We start from the raw sequence: 15625 nt of genomic DNA, 5'->3' as shown, positions 1-15625 counted from the left end.
CTATAGTGTGTAACTGGTGCACTTTGGATTAGATACAATAAGCCAGAATCCTGATCTGACGAGGTTATGATCTCTTTATTTTGATACATTACAGTCTATGGCAGTGGTATTCAAAGTTGGTTGCGACCCCTAGTGGGGTTGAGGGGGAACTGCAGTGGTGTCGCCAAACAAACATTTAAGAGTATGGATTATTGTATGGGACAATATACAACGTTTTTGAGAGATATTTAGAAAATGTTACTTGATTAAACGTATTTACTGGTTTCTTTTCATTTTGATAAGAGATAAATGTTATGAATTGAAGGTTATTTGATGTAAAAATCGAATGTACTGATTTTAAGGTCATGAGTTTGAAATTATATTTACATTTACGTCATTTAGCAGACGCTCTTATCCGGAGCGACTTACAAATTGGTGCATTCACCTTATGATATCCAGTGGAACAACCACTTTACAATAGTACATCTATCTTTTTTTTTTGGGGGGGGTTAGAAGGATGACTTTATCCTATCCCAGGTATTCCTTAAAGAGGTGGGGCATGGGGTGATGTCATTAGGAAATGATTGTGAAAAAAATTTGGTCCCCAGAAATTCTGGCAGAGAAAATGGGGTTCCCGCTGAAAAAGTTTGAACGTCACTGGTCTATGGTACGGTCTTAATACTAATCAGTCTGATGTCCTGCCTCAACCACCCGACACAATCAGTCTGATGTCCTGCCTCAACCACCCAACACAATCAGTCTGATGTCCTGCCTCAACCACCCAACACAATCAGTCTGATGTCCTGCCTCAACCACCCAACACAATCAGTCTGACTGTCCTGCCTCAACCACCCAACACAATCAGTCTGATGTCCTGCCTCAACCACCCAACACAATCAGTCTGACTGTCCTGCCTCAACCACCCAACACAATCAGTCTGACTGTCCTGCCTCAACCACCCAACACAATCAGTCTGACTGTCCTGCCTCAACCACCCAACACAATCAGTCTGACTGTCCTGCCTCAACCACCCAACACAATCAGTCTGATGTCCTGCCTCAACCACCCAACACAATCAGTCTGACTGTCCTGCCTCAACCACCCAACACAATCAGTCTGATGTCCTGCCTCAACCACCCAACACAATCAGTCTGATGTCCTGCCTCAACCACCCAACACAATCAGTCTGATGTCCTGCCTCAACCACCCAACACAATCAGTCTGATGTCCTGCCTCAACCACCCAACACAATCAGTCTGACTGTCCTGCCTCAACCACCCAACACAATCAGTCTGACGTCCTGCCTCAACCACCCAACACAATCAGTCTGAGTCCTGCCTCAACCACCCAACACAATCAGTCTGACTGTCCTGCCTCAACCACCCAACACAATCAGTCTGACTGTCCTGCCTCAACCACCCAACACAATCAGTCTGACTGTCCTGCCTCAACCACCCAACACAATCAGTCTGATGTCCTGCCTCAACCACCCAACACAATCAGTCTGACTGTCCTGCCTCAACCACCCAACACAATCAGTCTGATGTCCTGCCTCAACCACCCAACACAATCAGTCTGATGTCCTGCCTCAACCACCCAACACAATCAGTCTGATGTCCTGGATGTTGCACCAAGTGCACCTGCCATTAATAGAGCGAGAGAAAGAGAGGGGGAAAGATTTTGTATCTGACAATAATTATTTTGGGTTCCTGAGCGGTGCAGTGGTCTAAGGCACTACATCTCAGTGCAAGAGGCATCACTAAAGTTCCTGGTTTGAATCCAGGCTGTGTCACATCCGGCCGTGATTGGGAGTCCCAAAGGGCGGCGCACAACTGGCCCAGCGTCATCTGGGTTTGGCCGGGGTAGGGTTGGCCGGGGTAGGGTGGATGGCCATCACTGTAAATAGAATGTGTTCTTAACTGACTTGCCTAGTTAAATAAAGGTTACATGTGAGTGGTGGGGGTCTGTCTCAGATTAGGGATGTTTGAAATATGAAACACTTTTTCACTTGCAGGATATATATAGAGAGAGTTGTGTAGAGTACAATAATTCTTTCTTCTCAGGTTAAGTGAGCCACATGTATTTATATACATATTTGCAAATATGGTGCAGTTGGGCTAGTTTGAAGCTTTGGGTTGCTGTAAATGTATTTCTCTCGCGAGAGTTGCGTTTGGCAATGGTGAGTTACGTATCAGGAAGTTTACTACATACCGACAAGAAACAAGAGGTCATGTGTGAATCTCTGTGAACACATTGAAGTAGGCTTTTGAAATGTCTTCTATTTTAATCAATGCCCTTTTATCAAGTTGCCATGATCGGGATACTTTGTTTAACACGTTGTGCTGGACAACTGACTCGTGGCCGGACACAGAAAGAGTAGAGGCACTGACAACGTTCATTGATGGAATTGGTAAACTACCCCAGTCTGACGATGGCGACAAAGTTGCCTTTTCAACTGCAAAAAGAGACATCTTTCTACGAAAAGTTGAATCGATCATTTGGACACAATGTTTACCACTTCTCTTGAAAGTCTCTGACGGAGACGGGGCATGCAAAGGTAAAAGTGTGCAAGATGGAAGGGCTGAAATCACCAACGCTGTGTGCAGGCTTCTGTCTGTCTGCATCAACACCCTGTGTGACACGGCAGTTTCTGGGCGAGTCGCCCGCACTGTCCTGCCATCCTTCCAGCTGCCAGACGGGGAGACAGAGGAAGAGCATCCCGGCCAGGGTGAGGGGCGGCTGGGTATCGACGTGGCTATCGAAGCCATGTCAGTCATCCTACCCACTCTCTCATCCAACGAAGAATTGACCACGTCGATCCTCTCATCTGCCCTGTCCTGTATCAAGACGTTATCGGATGCTCTGGTCTCCAAAATCACCGTTCGGCTTATTTTCACTCTCCTCAACAGCTACAGCGAGGATAGGATAGCGAGTACACTCCAGTTCATTTTACAGGATTTGTGTAGCTGGCACAAGAGTGACAGCTCAAACACAACCTCACCTGTGGTGACAGGACGCACTTTGCTGTGTTTTACAGCTCTCTCGGACTATCTCTTCTCTCCGGCTAAACTACAGCAACACACCCTTCCTCAAAGTCTGAGCTGTACTCGACCAGACCCTCGTAGATCTTTGCAGTTCTGGAGGATTCTACAAGATGGACTGACGCACAGAGACAACGTGTCCCGGAAGCGAGCGTTGTACCTGCTGAAAAGGTGTGTCGCTCTGTCAGAGGATGAGGCGCTTGAGTTTCCAAGCAGTTCAGTGTCAAGTGAAGGTAAGATGCTGATACATGTGACTGACATTCAGTCAGACAAGCTTGATTATAATATTACCCATATGAAAACATGTTCTTCACTATACAGAATAATACTCAAGTCTCTAAAACTGTATAGTTGAAGCTAATTGTAACTATGTGAGTCCTTTGCAGATAATGAGGAGATCATATTCAGATGGGCCCCAGACAGAAGCAAGCTGCTCAGAGAGTTCTGGGAGGACTATGCCTTGGTTATGGAGACACTGGAGGAGAACCAGGTAAGGTATAACATGGATAACACTTGCTATAGAAGCCCTCTTCATAATGCATTATACATGCATTTCTAACACCATTATAAAGAACTATTTCCTTTCCTCTGTGTTGTGTAGATTCATGTGGTCCGCCCTGTGCTCAACAGAATCCATACATTGATCCAAACAGCAGCGAATGATAGTCAAGGTGATCTGTCTGTCTGTCTGTCTGTCTGTCTGTCTGTCTGTCTGTCTGTCTCAACCATAAGGTGACAACCCAAACCTTTTAAATCCCGCTAAATACTGCCTACCAATCGTCCATCTGTCTTCTGTCAGGCGTCAGTCTGTTCCACCCGTCATGGCTGCTGGCTGTGTACCAGCGTATGTTCCACAGTGAGAACAAGTCCGTCATGAGAGAGGGAGTGGATCACCTGCTGGAACTCCAGGTGCTCCGACGCCCTGCCTTCGCCCAGGCCTTCTCACAGGTACCTGGTACAGTTGTCAGTCAGTGTTAGAACATCAACCCAGACTGACCTCATTCAATATTTTTTTCCCTTTTCTATGTTATTAGTTTATGTTTATTTTATTTATTTAACCCTTATTTTACCAGGGAAGTTGACTAAGAACACGTTCTCATTTACAGCAGCGACCTGGGGAATAGTTACAGGGGAGAGGAGGGGGATGATTAGGTGAGCGTGATGGTATGAGGGACAGATTGGGAATGTACTGTCCAATAGTCAGCCACTTCCTTTTCAGTAGTGGTGGGTTTGCGGTCGTTGTTCTGTTTGTTGTTTTGGTGGTGAGATGTTGAGGGACAGTAGGTGGTTAGTGTATGAGAGATGACATCTTCCTATCCTTTGTTCCTCAGTTTATTGTGGGCCCTTTTATGGATGTGATGTCTGAAAGCTCCCTCTTTCACAGGTGAGCCAGCGCTCATAGCAGCACAACAGCAAAACACAATGTTGATTTATAGACTGATAGATGATGCCGTTTCTGCTAGTGATGAAGTAGTGAGTTAGGCCTATTTAGAGTGACTGTTGAGGAGGGGTATGTCTCTTAACCTCCAGGACTGCAGGACAGAGTGTAGGAGAGTGTCCTGAGCTGGGAGTCAAGCTGCAGGTCTTCATGGTCACGTTCTTCAGCAGCCTGCCACAGGAGAACAGAGGTACTGTAACAGAGCTTCCTCACAGGGCACTGAATAACCTGGGCCATGTTCAGTAGGATACACCGTAGCACAACGTTTTGCAGAGGAAAATCAAGGTTCTTATTATTGGACAAATTCATGTACATTTCAATAAAGTTTTCTCCCAACTGAACTTGAGCCAGATGTTTGTACTGTAGCTTGTTGTGACAGTAATGACTGTTCATCAGAGATGGTCTGTAATGTCGATCCTCTATCTCCCCAGGTCCTGTGTTGCTGCAGCTTGTCCAGCGGCTAGGTTCTCAACACTGGTGTGCTGTCCCCGTCCTCTTTCTCTCTCGGGCCCTATCCCACCTTCCTCCCTGCCCTCTCCTGGGCCCTGACGGCCTGCAAGCTCTCAGGTAGCCTGTCCCACCTTCCTCCCTGCCCTCTCTCAGGCCCTGTCCCACCTTCCTCCCTGCCCTCTCTCAGGCCCTGTCCCACCTTCCTCCCTGCCCTCTCTCAGGCCCTGTCCCACCTTCCTCCCTGCCCTCTCTCGGGCCCTGTCCCACCTTCCTCCCTGCCCTTTCTCGGGCCCTGTCCCACCTTCCTCCCTGCCCTCTCTCGGGCCCTGTCCCACCTTCCTCCCTGCCCTCTCTCGGGCCCTGTCCCACCTTCCTCCCTGCCCTCTCTCGGGCCCTGTCCCACCTTCCTCCCTGCCCTCTCTCGGGCCCTGTCCCACCTTCCTCCCTGCCCTCTCTCGGGCCCTGTCCCACCTTCCTCCCTGCCCTCTCTCGGGCCCTGTCCCACCTTCCACCCTGCCCTCTCTCGGGCCCTGTCCCACCTTCCACCCTGCCCTCTCTCGGGCCCTGTCCCACCTTCCTCCCTGCCCTCTCTCGGGCCCTGTCCCACCTTCCTCCCTGCCCTCTCTCAGGCCCTGTCCCACCTTCCTCCCTGCCCTCTCCTGGGCCCTGTCCCACCTTCCTCCCTGCCCTCTCCTGGGCCCTGTCCCACCTTCCTCCCTGCCCTCTCCTGGGCCCTGACGGCCTGAATAGGGTACCATTTCAGATGCAGACATTGTCTAGACTCTAACTTGACATGAGGTTATTTCTTGTTCATTATCACCATAGTGGCATTTCTTGGTGTGGATGTGTGGATTCTATGAATCTCCATTGAACAGACTGTTCAAGTCGATGGCTGGGGCAATGTGTGTCTGGGAAACTGTCCCTAATGGTTTCTGTGTGGTATCTCAGGGAGGTGCTCCGCTGCACTATGATCACCCACCAGGTGCTACTGAGAGGAGCTGCCCAGTGTTTCCTGCTAAACAGTACCCTCTCCCTGACAGATGTGGTAAGACACTATGATGTGTTTTAGGCTGTGCGACTTTGGTGCAAAGTGATGACATTTTGCACCCAAATACAGTGTTGAAGAAGAGATTATAGCTGTCAGTGTACAAATGACATGAAAATAGCAGTTCCTAAACAGATTATCTTTGTGCCATCTTTTGCAGACCTCAGTGACGTTGGATGATGTGTTTAGTTTGCTGGTGCATTTCAGAGCAGACGAGTCTCTACCTAGAGGAACACCGCTCTGGAATCAGGTACTGTGTGGGGTGGAATGAAGAGCTCTGTTCTCTGGAATCAGGTACTGTGTGGGGTGGAATGAAGAGCTCTGTTCTCTGGAATCAGGTACTGTGTGGGGGTGGAATGAAGAGCTCTGTTCTCTGGAATCAGGTACTGTGTGGGGTGGAATGAAGAGCTCTGTTCTCTGGAATCAGGTACTGTGTGGGGTGGAATGAAGAGCTCTGTTCTCTGGAATCAGGTACTGTGTGGGGTGGAATGAGGGAAGAGCTCTGTTCTCTGGAATCAGGTACTGTGTGGGGTGGAATGAGGGAAGAGCTCTGTTCTCTGGAATCAGGTACTGTGTGGGGTGGAATGAGGGAAGAGCTCTGTTCTCTGGAATCAGGTACTGTGTGGGGGTGGAATGAAGAGCTCTGTTCTCTGGAATCAGGTACTGTGTGGGGTGGAATGAAGAGCTCTGTTCTCTGGAATCAGGTACTGTGTGTGGGGTGGAATGAAGAGCTCTGTTCTCTGGAATCAGGTACTGTGTGGGGGTGGAATGAGAGAGCTCTGTTCTCTGGAATCAGGTACTGTGTGTGGGGTGGAATGAAGAGCTCTGTTCTCTGGAATCAGGTACTGTGTGGGGGTGGAATGAAGAGCTCTGTTCTCTGGAATCAGGTACTGTGTGTGGGGTGGAATGAGGGAAGAGCTCTGTTCTCTGGAATCAGGTACTGTGTGTGGGGGTGGAATGAGGGAAGAGCTCTGTTCTCTGGAATCAGGTACTGTGTGGGGTGGAATGAAGAGCTCTGTTCTCTGGAATCAGGTACTGTGTGTGGGGTGGAATGAAGAGCTCTGTTCTCTGGAATCAGGTACTGTGTGGGGTGGAATGAAGAGCTCTGTTCTCTGGAATCAGGTACTGTGTGGGGTGGAATGAAGAGCTCTGTTCTCTGGAATCAGGTACTGTGTGGGGGTGGAATGAAGAGCTCTGGAACCAGGTACTGTGTGGGGTGGAATGAAGAGCTCTGGAATCAGGTACTGTGTGGGGTGGAATGAAGAGCTCTGTTCTCTGGAATCAGGTACTGTGTGGGGGTGGAATGAAGAGCTCTTCTCTGGAATCAGGTACCGTGGGGGTGGAATGAGGGAAGAGCTCTGTTCTCTGGAATCAGGTACTGTGTGTGGGGGTGGAATGAGGGAAGAGCTCTGTTCTCTGGAATCAGGTACTGTGTGGGGGTGGAATGAAGAGCTCTGTTCTCTGGAATCAGGTACTGTGTGGGGGTGGAATGAAGAGCTCTGTTCTCTGGAATCAGGTACTGTGTGGGGTGGAATGAGGGAAGAGCTCTGTTCTCTGGAATCAGGTACTGTGTGGGGGTGGAATGAAGAGCTCTGTTCTCTGGAATCAGATACTGTGTGGGGTGGAATGAAGAGCTCTGTTCTCTGGAATCAGGTACTGTGTGGGGTGGAATGAGGGAAGAGCTCTGTTCTCTGGAATCAGGTACTGTGTGTGGGGTGGAATGAAGAGCTCTGTTCTCTGGAATCAGGTACTGTGTGGGGTGGAATGAGGGAAGAGCTCTGTTCTCTGGAATCAGGTACTGTGTGGGGTGGAATGAGGGAAGAGCTCTGTTCTCTGGAATCAGGTACTGTGTGGGGGGTGGAATGAAGAGCTCTGTTCTCTGGAATCAGGTACTGTGTGGGGTGGAATGAAGAGCTCTGTTCTCTGGAATCAGGTACTGTGTGGGGTGGAATGAGGGAAGAGCTCTGTTCTCTGGAATCAGGTACTGTGTGTGGGGTGGAATGAAGAGCTCTGTTCTCTGGAATCAGGTACTGTGTGGGGTGGAATGAGGGAAGAGCTCTGTTCTCTGGAATCAGGTACTGTGTGGGGGTGGAATGAAGAGCTCTGTTCTCTGGAATCAGGTACTGTGTGGGGTGGAATGAAGAGCTCTGTTCTCTGGAATCAGGTACTGTGTGGGGTGGAATGAGGGAAGAGCTCTGTTCTCTGGAATCAGGTACTGTGTGGGGGTGGAATGAAGAGCTCTGTTCTCTGGAATCAGGTACTGTGTGGGGGTGGAATGAAGAGCTCTGTTCTCTGGAATCAGGTACTGTGTGTGGGGTGGAATGAAGAGCTCTGTTCTCTGGAATCAGGTACTGTGTGGGGTGGAATGAGGGAAGAGCTCTGTTCTCTGGAATCAGGTACTGTGTGGGGGTGGAATGAGGGAAGAGCTCTGTTCTCTGGAATCAGGTACTGTGTGTGGGGGTGGAATGAGGGAAGAGCTCTGTTCTCTGGAATCAGGTACTGTGTGTGGGGGTGGAATGAGGGAAGAGCTCTGTTCTCTGGAATCAGGTACTGTGTGTGGGGTGGAATGAAGAGCTCTGTTCTCTGGAATCAGGTACTGTGTGGGGTGGAATGAAGAGCTCTGTTCTCTGGAATCAGGTACTGTGTGGGGTGGAATGAAGAGCTCTGTTCTCTGGAATCAGGTACTGTGTGGGGTGGAATGAAGAGCTCTGTTCTCTGGAATCAGGTACTGTGTGGGGTGGAATGAAGAGCTCTGGAATCAGGTACTGTGTGGGGTGGAATGAAGAGCTCTGGAATCAGGTACTGTGTGGGGTGGAATGAAGAGCTCTGTTCTCTGGAATCAGGTACTGTGTGGGGGTGGAATGAGGGAAGAGCTCTGTTCTCTGGAATCAGGTACTGTGGGGGTGGAATGAGGGAAGAGCTCTGTTCTCTGGAATCAGGTACTGTGTGGGGGTGGAATGAGGGAAGAGCTCTGTTCTCTGGAATCAGGTACTGTGTGGGGGTGGAATGAGGGAAGAGCTCTGTTCTCTGGAATCAGGTACTGTGTGGGGGTGGAATGAAGAGCTCTGTTCTCTGGAATCAGGTACTGTGTGGGGTGGAATGAGGGAAGAGCTCTGTTCTCTGGAATCAGGTACTGTGTGGGGTGGAATGAGGGAAGAGCTCTGTTCTCTGGAATCAGGTACTGTGTGGGGTGGAATGAAGAGCTCTGTTCTCTGGAATCAGGTACTGTGTGGGGTGGAATGAGGGAAGAGCTCTGTTCTCTGGAATCAGGTACTGTGTGTGGGGTGGAATGAAGAGCTCTGTTCTCTGGAATCAGGTACTGTGTGGGGTGGAATGAGGGAAGAGCTCTGTTCTCTGGAATCAGGTACTGTGTGGGGGTGGAATGAAGAGCTCTGTTCTCTGGAATCAGGTACTGTGTGGGGTGGAATGAAGAGCTCTGTTCTCTGGAATCAGGTACTGTGTGGGGTGGAATGAGGGAAGAGCTCTGTTCTCTGGAATCAGGTACTGTGTGGGGGTGGAATAAGGGAAGAGCTCTGTTCTCTGGAATCAGGTACTGTGTGGGGTGGAATAAGGGAAGAGCTCTGTTCTCTGGAATCAGGTACTGTGTGGGGTGGAATAAGGGAAGAGCTCTGTTCTCTGGAATCAAGTACTGTGTGGGGGTGGAATGAAGAGCTCTGTTCTCTGGAATCAGGTACTGTGTGTGGGGTGGAATGAAGAGCTCTGTTCTCTGGAATCAGGTACTGTGTGGGGTGGAATGAAGAGCTCTGGAATCAGGTACTGTGTGGGGTGGAATGAAGAGCTCTGTTCTCTGGAATCAGGTACTGTGTGGGGGTGGAATGAAGAGCTCTTCTCTGGAATCAGGTACTGTGGGGGTGGAATGAGGGAAGAGCTCTGTTCTCTGGAATCAGGTACTGTGTGGGGGTGGAATGAAGAGCTCTTCTCTAGAATCAGGTACTGTGGGGGTGGAATGAAGAGCTCTGTTCTCTGGAATCAGGTACTGTGTGGGGTGGAATGAGGGAAGAGCTCTGTTCTCTGGAATCAGGTACTGTGTGTGGGGTGGAATGAAGAGCTCTGTTCTCTGGAATCAGGTACTGTGTGGGGGTGGAATGAAGAGCTCTGTTCTCTGGAATCAGGTACTGTGTGGGGGGTGGAATGAAGAGCTCTGTTCTCTGGAATCAGGTACTGTGTGGGGTGGAATGAGGGAAGAGCTCTGTTCTCTGGAATCAGGTACTGTGTGTGGGGTGGAATGAAGAGCTCTGTTCTCTGGAATCAGGTACTGTGTGGGGTGGAATGAGGGAAGAGCTCTGTTCTCTGGAATCAGGTACTGTGTGTGGGGTGGAATGAAGAGCTCTGTTCTCTGGAATCAGGTACTGTGTGTGGGGTGGAATGAAGAGCTCTGTTCTCTGGAATCAGGTACTGTGTGTGGGGTGGAATGAAGAGCTCTGTTCTCTGGAATCAGGTACTGTGGGGGTGGAATGAGGGAAGAGCTCTGTTCTCTGGAATCAGGTACTGTGTGTGGGGGTGGAATGAGGGAAGAGCTCTGTTCTCTGGAATCAGGTACTGTGTGTGGGGTGGAATGAGGGAAGAGCTCTGTTCTCTGGAATCAGGTACTGTGTGGGGGTGAAATGAAGAGCTCTGTTCTCTGGAATCAGGTACTGTGTGGGGTGGAATGAAGAGCTCTGGAATCAGGTACTGTGTGGGGTGGAATGAAGAGCTCTGTTCTCTGGAATCAGGTACTGTGTGGGGTGGAATGAGGGAAGGGCTCTGTTCTCTGGAATCAGGTACTGTGTGGGGTGGAATGAGGGAAGAGCTCTGTTCTCTGGAATCAGGTACTGTGTGGGGTGGAATGAGGGAAGAGCTCTGTTCTCTGGAATCAGGTACTGTGTGGGGTGGAATGAAGAGCTCTGTTCTCTGGAATCAGGTACTGTGTGGGGTGGAATGAAGAGCTCTGTTCTCTGGAATCAGGTACTGTGTGGGGTGGAATGAAGAGCTCTTCTCTGGAATCAGGTACTGTGGGGGTGGAATGAGGGAAGAGCTCTGTTCTCTGGAATCAGGTACTGTGTGGGGGTGGAATGAGGGAAGAGCTCTGTTCTCTGGAATCAGGTACTGTGTGGGGGTGGAATGAGGGAAGAGCTCTGTTCTCTGGAATCAGGTACTGTGTGGGGTGGAATGAAGAGCTCTGTTCTCTGGAATCAGGTACTGTGTGTGGGGTGGAATGAAGAGCTCTGTTCTCTGGAATCAGGTACTGTGTGGGGTGGAATGAGGGAAGAGCTCTGTTCTCTGGAATCAGGTACTGTGTTGGGTGGAATGAAGAGCTCTGTTCTCTGGAATCAGGTACTGTGTGTGGGGTGGAATGAAGAGCTCTGTTCTCTGGAATCAGGTACTGTGTGTGGGGTGGAATGAAGAGCTCTGTTCTCTGGAATCAGGTACTGTGTGGGGTGGAATGAAGAGCTCTGTTCTCTGGAATCAGGTACTGTGTGTGGGGTGGAATGAAGAGCTCTGTTCTCTGGAATCAAGTACTGTGTGTGGGGTGGAATGAAGAGCTCTGTTCTCTGGAATCAGGTACTGTGGGGGTGGAATGAAGAGCTCTGTTCTCTGGAATCAGGTACTGTGTGGGGTGGAATGAAGAGCTCTTCTCTGGAATCAGGTACTGTGTGGGGTGGAATGAGGGAAGAGCTATGTTCTCTGGAATCAGGTACTGTGTGTGGGGGTGGAATGAGGGAAGAGCTCTGTTCTCTGGAATCAGGTACTGTGTGTGGGGGTGGAATGAGGGAAGAGCTCTGTTCTCTGGAATCAGGTATTGTGTGGGGTGGAATGAAGAGCTCTGTTCTCTGGAATCAGGTACTGTGTGTGGGGTGGAATGAAGAGCTCTGTTCTCTGGAATCAGGTACTGTGGGGGTGGAATGAAGAGCTCTGTTCTCTGGAATCAGGTACTGTGTGGGGTGGAATGAAGAGCTCTTCTCTGGAATCAGGTACTGTGTGGGGTGGAATGAGGGAAGAGCTATGTTCTCTGGAATCAGGTACTGTGTGTGGGGGTGGAATGAGGGAAGAGCTCTGTTCTCTGGAATCAGGTACTGTGTGTGGGGGTGGAATGAGGGAAGAGCTCTGTTCTCTGGAATCAGGTATTGTGTGGGGTGAAATGAAGAGCTCTGTTCTCTGGAATCAGGTACTGTGTGGGGGTGGAATGAGGGAAGAGCTCTGTTCTCTGGAATCAGGTACTGTGTTGGGTGGAATGAGGGAAGAGCTCTGTTCTCTGGAATCAGGTACTGTGTGTGGGGTGGAATGAAGAGCTCTGTTCTCTGGAATCAGGTACTGTGTGTGGGGTGGAATGAAGAGCTCTGTTCTCTGGAATCAGGTACTGTGGGGGTGGAATGAAGAGCTCTGTTCTCTGGAATCAGGTACTGTGTGGGGTGGAATGAAGAGCTCTGTTCTCTGGAATCAGGTACTGTGTGGGGTGGAATGAAGAGCTCTTCTCTGGAATCAGGTACTGTGTGGGGGTGGAATGAGGGAAGAGCTCTGTTCTCTGGAATCAGGTACTGTGTGTGGGGGTGGAATGAGGGAAGAGCTCTGTTCTCTGGAATCAGGTATTGTGTGGGGTGGAATGAAGAGCTCTGTTCTCTGGAATCAGGTACTGTGTGGGGTGGAATGAAGAGCTCTTCTCTGGAATCAGGTACTGTGTGGGGTGGAATGAGGGAAGAGCTATGTTCTCTGGAATCAGGTACTGTGTGTGGGGGTGGAATGAGGGAAGAGCTCTGTTCTCTGGAATCAGGTACTGTGTGTGGGGGTGGAATGAGGGAAGAGCTCTGTTCTCTGGAATCAGGTACTGTGTGGGGTGGAATGAAGAGCTCTGTTCTCTGGAATCAGGTACTGTGTGGGGGTGGAATGAGGGAAGAGCTCTGTTCTCTGGAATCAGGTACTGTGTTGGGTGGAATGAGGGAAGAGCTCTGTTCTCTGGAATCAGGTACTGTGTGTGGGGTGGAATGAAGAGCTCTGTTCTCTGGAATCAGGTACTGTGTGTGGGGTGGAATGAAGAGCTCTGTTCTCTGGAATCAGGTACTGTGGGGGTGGAATGAAGAGCTCTGTTCTCTGGAATCAGGTACTGTGTGGGGTGGAATGAAGAGCTCTGTTCTCTGGAATCAGGTACTGTGTGGGGTGGAATGAAGAGCTCTTCTCTGGAATCAGGTACTGTGTGGGGGTGGAATGAGGGAAGAGCTCTGTTCTCTGGAATCAGGTACTGTGTGTGGGGGTGGAATGAGGGAAGAGCTCTGTTCTCTGGAATCAGGTATTGTGTGGGGTGGAATGAAGAGCTCTGTTCTCTGGAATCAGGTACTGTGTGGGGTGGAATGAAGAGCTCTGTTCTCTGGAATCAGGTACTGTGTGGGGGTGGAATGAGGGAAGAGCTCTGTTCTCTGGAATCAGGTACTGTGTTGGGTGGAATGAGGGAAGAGCTCTGTTCTCTGGAATCAGGTACTGTGTGTGGGGTGGAATGAAGAGCTCTGTTCTCTGGAATCAGGTACTGTGTGTGGGGTGGAATGAAGAGCTCTGTTCTCTGGAATCAGGTACTGTGGGGGTGGAATGAAGAGCTCTGTTCTCTGGAATCAGGTACTGTGTGGGGTGGAATGAAGAGCTCTGTTCTCTGGAATCAGGTACTGTGTGGGGTGGAATGAAGAGCTCTTCTCTGGAATCAGGTACTGTGTGGGGGTGGAATGAGGGAAGAGCTCTGTTCTCTGGAATCAGGTACTGTGTGTGGGGGTGGAATGAGGGAAGAGCTCTGTTCTCTGGAATCAGGTATTGTGTGGGGTGGAATGAAGAGCTCTGTTCTCTGGAATCAGGTACTGTGTGGGGTGGAATGAAGAGCTCTTCTCTGGAATCAGGTACTGTGGGGGTGGAATGAGGGAAGAGCTCTGTTCTCTGGAATCAGGTACTGTGTGGGGGGTGGAATGAAGAGCTCTGTTCTCTGGAATCAGGTACTGTGTGGGGTGGAATGAGGGAAGAGCTCTGTTCTCTGGAATCAGGTACTGTGTGGGGGTGGAATGAGGGAAGAGCTCTGTTCTCTGGAATCAGGTACTGTGTGGGGGTGGAATGAAGAGCTCTGTTCTCTGGAATCAGGTACTGTGTGGGGGTGGAATGAAGAGCTCTGTTCTCTGGAATCAGGTACTGTGTGGGGGTGGAATGAAGAGCTCTGTTCCCTGGAATCAGGTACTGTGTGGGGGTGGAATGAAGAGCTCTGTTCTCTGGAATCAGGTACTGTGTGGGGTGGAATGAAGAGCTCTGTTCTCTGGAATCAGGTACTGTGTGTGGGGTGGAATGAAGAGCTCTGTTCTCTGGAATCAGGTACTGTGTGGGGTGGAATGAGGGAAGAGCTCTGTTCTCTGGAATCAGGTACTGTGTTGGGTGGAATGAAGAGCTCTGTTCTCTGGAATCAGGTACTGTGTGTGTGGTTGAATGAAGAGCTCTGTTCTCTGGAATCAGGTACTGTGTGGGGTGGAATGAAGAGCTCTGTTCTCTGGAATCAGGTACTGTTTGTGGGGTGGAATGAAGAGCTCTGTTCTCTGGAATCAGGTACTGTGTGTGGGGTGGAATGAAGAGCTCTGTTCTCTGGAATCAGGTACTGTGGGGGTGGAATGAAGAGCTCTGTTCTCTGGAATCAGGTACTGTGTGGGGTGGAATGAAGAGCTCTTCTCTGGAATCAGGTACTGTGTGGGGTGGAATGAGGGAAGAGCTCTGTTCTCTGGAATCAGGTACTGTGTGTGGGGGTGGAATGAGGGAAGAGCTCTGTTCTCTGGAATCAAGTACTGTGTGGGGGTGGAATGAAGAGCTCTGTTCTCTGGAATCAGGTACTGTGTGTGGGGTGGAATGAAGAGCTCTGTTCTCTGGAATCAGGTACTGTGTGGGGTGGAATGAAGAGCTCTGGAATCAGGTACTGTGTGGGGTGGAATGAAGAGCTCTGTTCTCTGGAATCAGGTACTGTGTGGGGGTGGAATGAAGAGCTCTTCTCTGGAATCAGGTACTGTGGGGGTGGAATGAGGGAAGAGCTCTGTTCTCTGGAATCAGGTACTGTGTGGGGGTGGAATGAAGAGCTCTTCTCTAGAATCAGGTACTGTGGGGGGTGGAATGAAGAGCTCTGTTCTCTGGAATCAGGTACTGTGTGGGGTGGAATGAGGGAAGAGCTCTGTTCTCTGGAATCAGGTACTGTGTGTGGGGTGGAATGAAGAGCTCTGTTCTCTGGAATCAGGTACTGTGTGGGGGTGGAATGAAGAGCTCTGTTCTCTGGAATCAGGTACTGTGTGGGGGTGGAATGAAGAGCTCTGTTCTCTGGAATCAGGTACTGTGTGGGGTGGAATGAGGGAAGAGCTCTGTTCTCTGGAATCAGGTACTGTGTGTGGGGTGGAATGAAGAGCTCTGTTCTCTGGAATCAGGTACTGTGTGGGGTGGAATGAGGGAAGAGCTCTGTTCTCTGGAATCAGGTACTGTGTGTGGGGTGGAATGAAGAGCTCTGTTCTCTGGAATCAGGTACTGTGTGTGGGGTGGAATGAAGAGCTCTGTTCTCTGGAATCAGGTACTGTGTGTGGGGTGGAATGAAGAGCTCTGTTCTCTGGAATCAGGTACTGTGGGGGTGGAATGAGGGAAGAGCTCTGTTCTCTGGAATCAGGTACTGTGTGTGGGGGTGGA

General features: G+C 50.1%; 1 protein-coding gene across 3 annotated transcripts in view; it reads left to right on the top strand.

Annotated features, from left to right (window-relative positions):
• The first annotated feature begins 2177 nt into the window (after positions 1-2177).
• The window catches only part of LOC106613610 (probable methyltransferase TARBP1), a 52304-nt gene continuing 38856 nt past the window's right edge, over positions 2178-15625 (top strand). For 2 of the 3 annotated variants that reach the window (XR_006756808.1, XM_045687057.1), the window contains exons 1-9: positions 2178-3253; positions 3407-3510; positions 3622-3691; positions 3820-3968; positions 4352-4404; positions 4551-4648; positions 4890-5025; positions 5857-5953; positions 6114-6203. Coding sequence is in view for 2 of the 3 variants with exons in the window: in XM_045687057.1 (XP_045543013.1) it covers positions 2251-3253; positions 3407-3510; positions 3622-3691; positions 3820-3968; positions 4352-4404; positions 4551-4648; positions 4890-5025; positions 5857-5953; positions 6114-6203 (1800 nt within the window). In the remaining variant the exon portion in view is untranslated. Of the gene's footprint in view, positions 3254-3406; positions 3511-3621; positions 3692-3819; positions 3969-4351; positions 4405-4550; positions 4649-4889; positions 5026-5856; positions 5954-6113; positions 6204-15625 lie in introns of those variants that run through there. The other variant, XM_045687059.1, reaches the window with a different exon arrangement.

The sequence above is a fragment of the Salmo salar genome, chromosome ssa01, assembly GCF_905237065.1.
Source record: "Salmo salar chromosome ssa01, Ssal_v3.1, whole genome shotgun sequence".
In the NCBI taxonomy this organism is placed as follows: domain Eukaryota; kingdom Metazoa; phylum Chordata; class Actinopteri; order Salmoniformes; family Salmonidae; genus Salmo; species Salmo salar.
The sequence above is the reverse complement of the archived record's forward strand: the minus strand, read 5'-3'. Positions and strand labels throughout refer to the sequence as shown.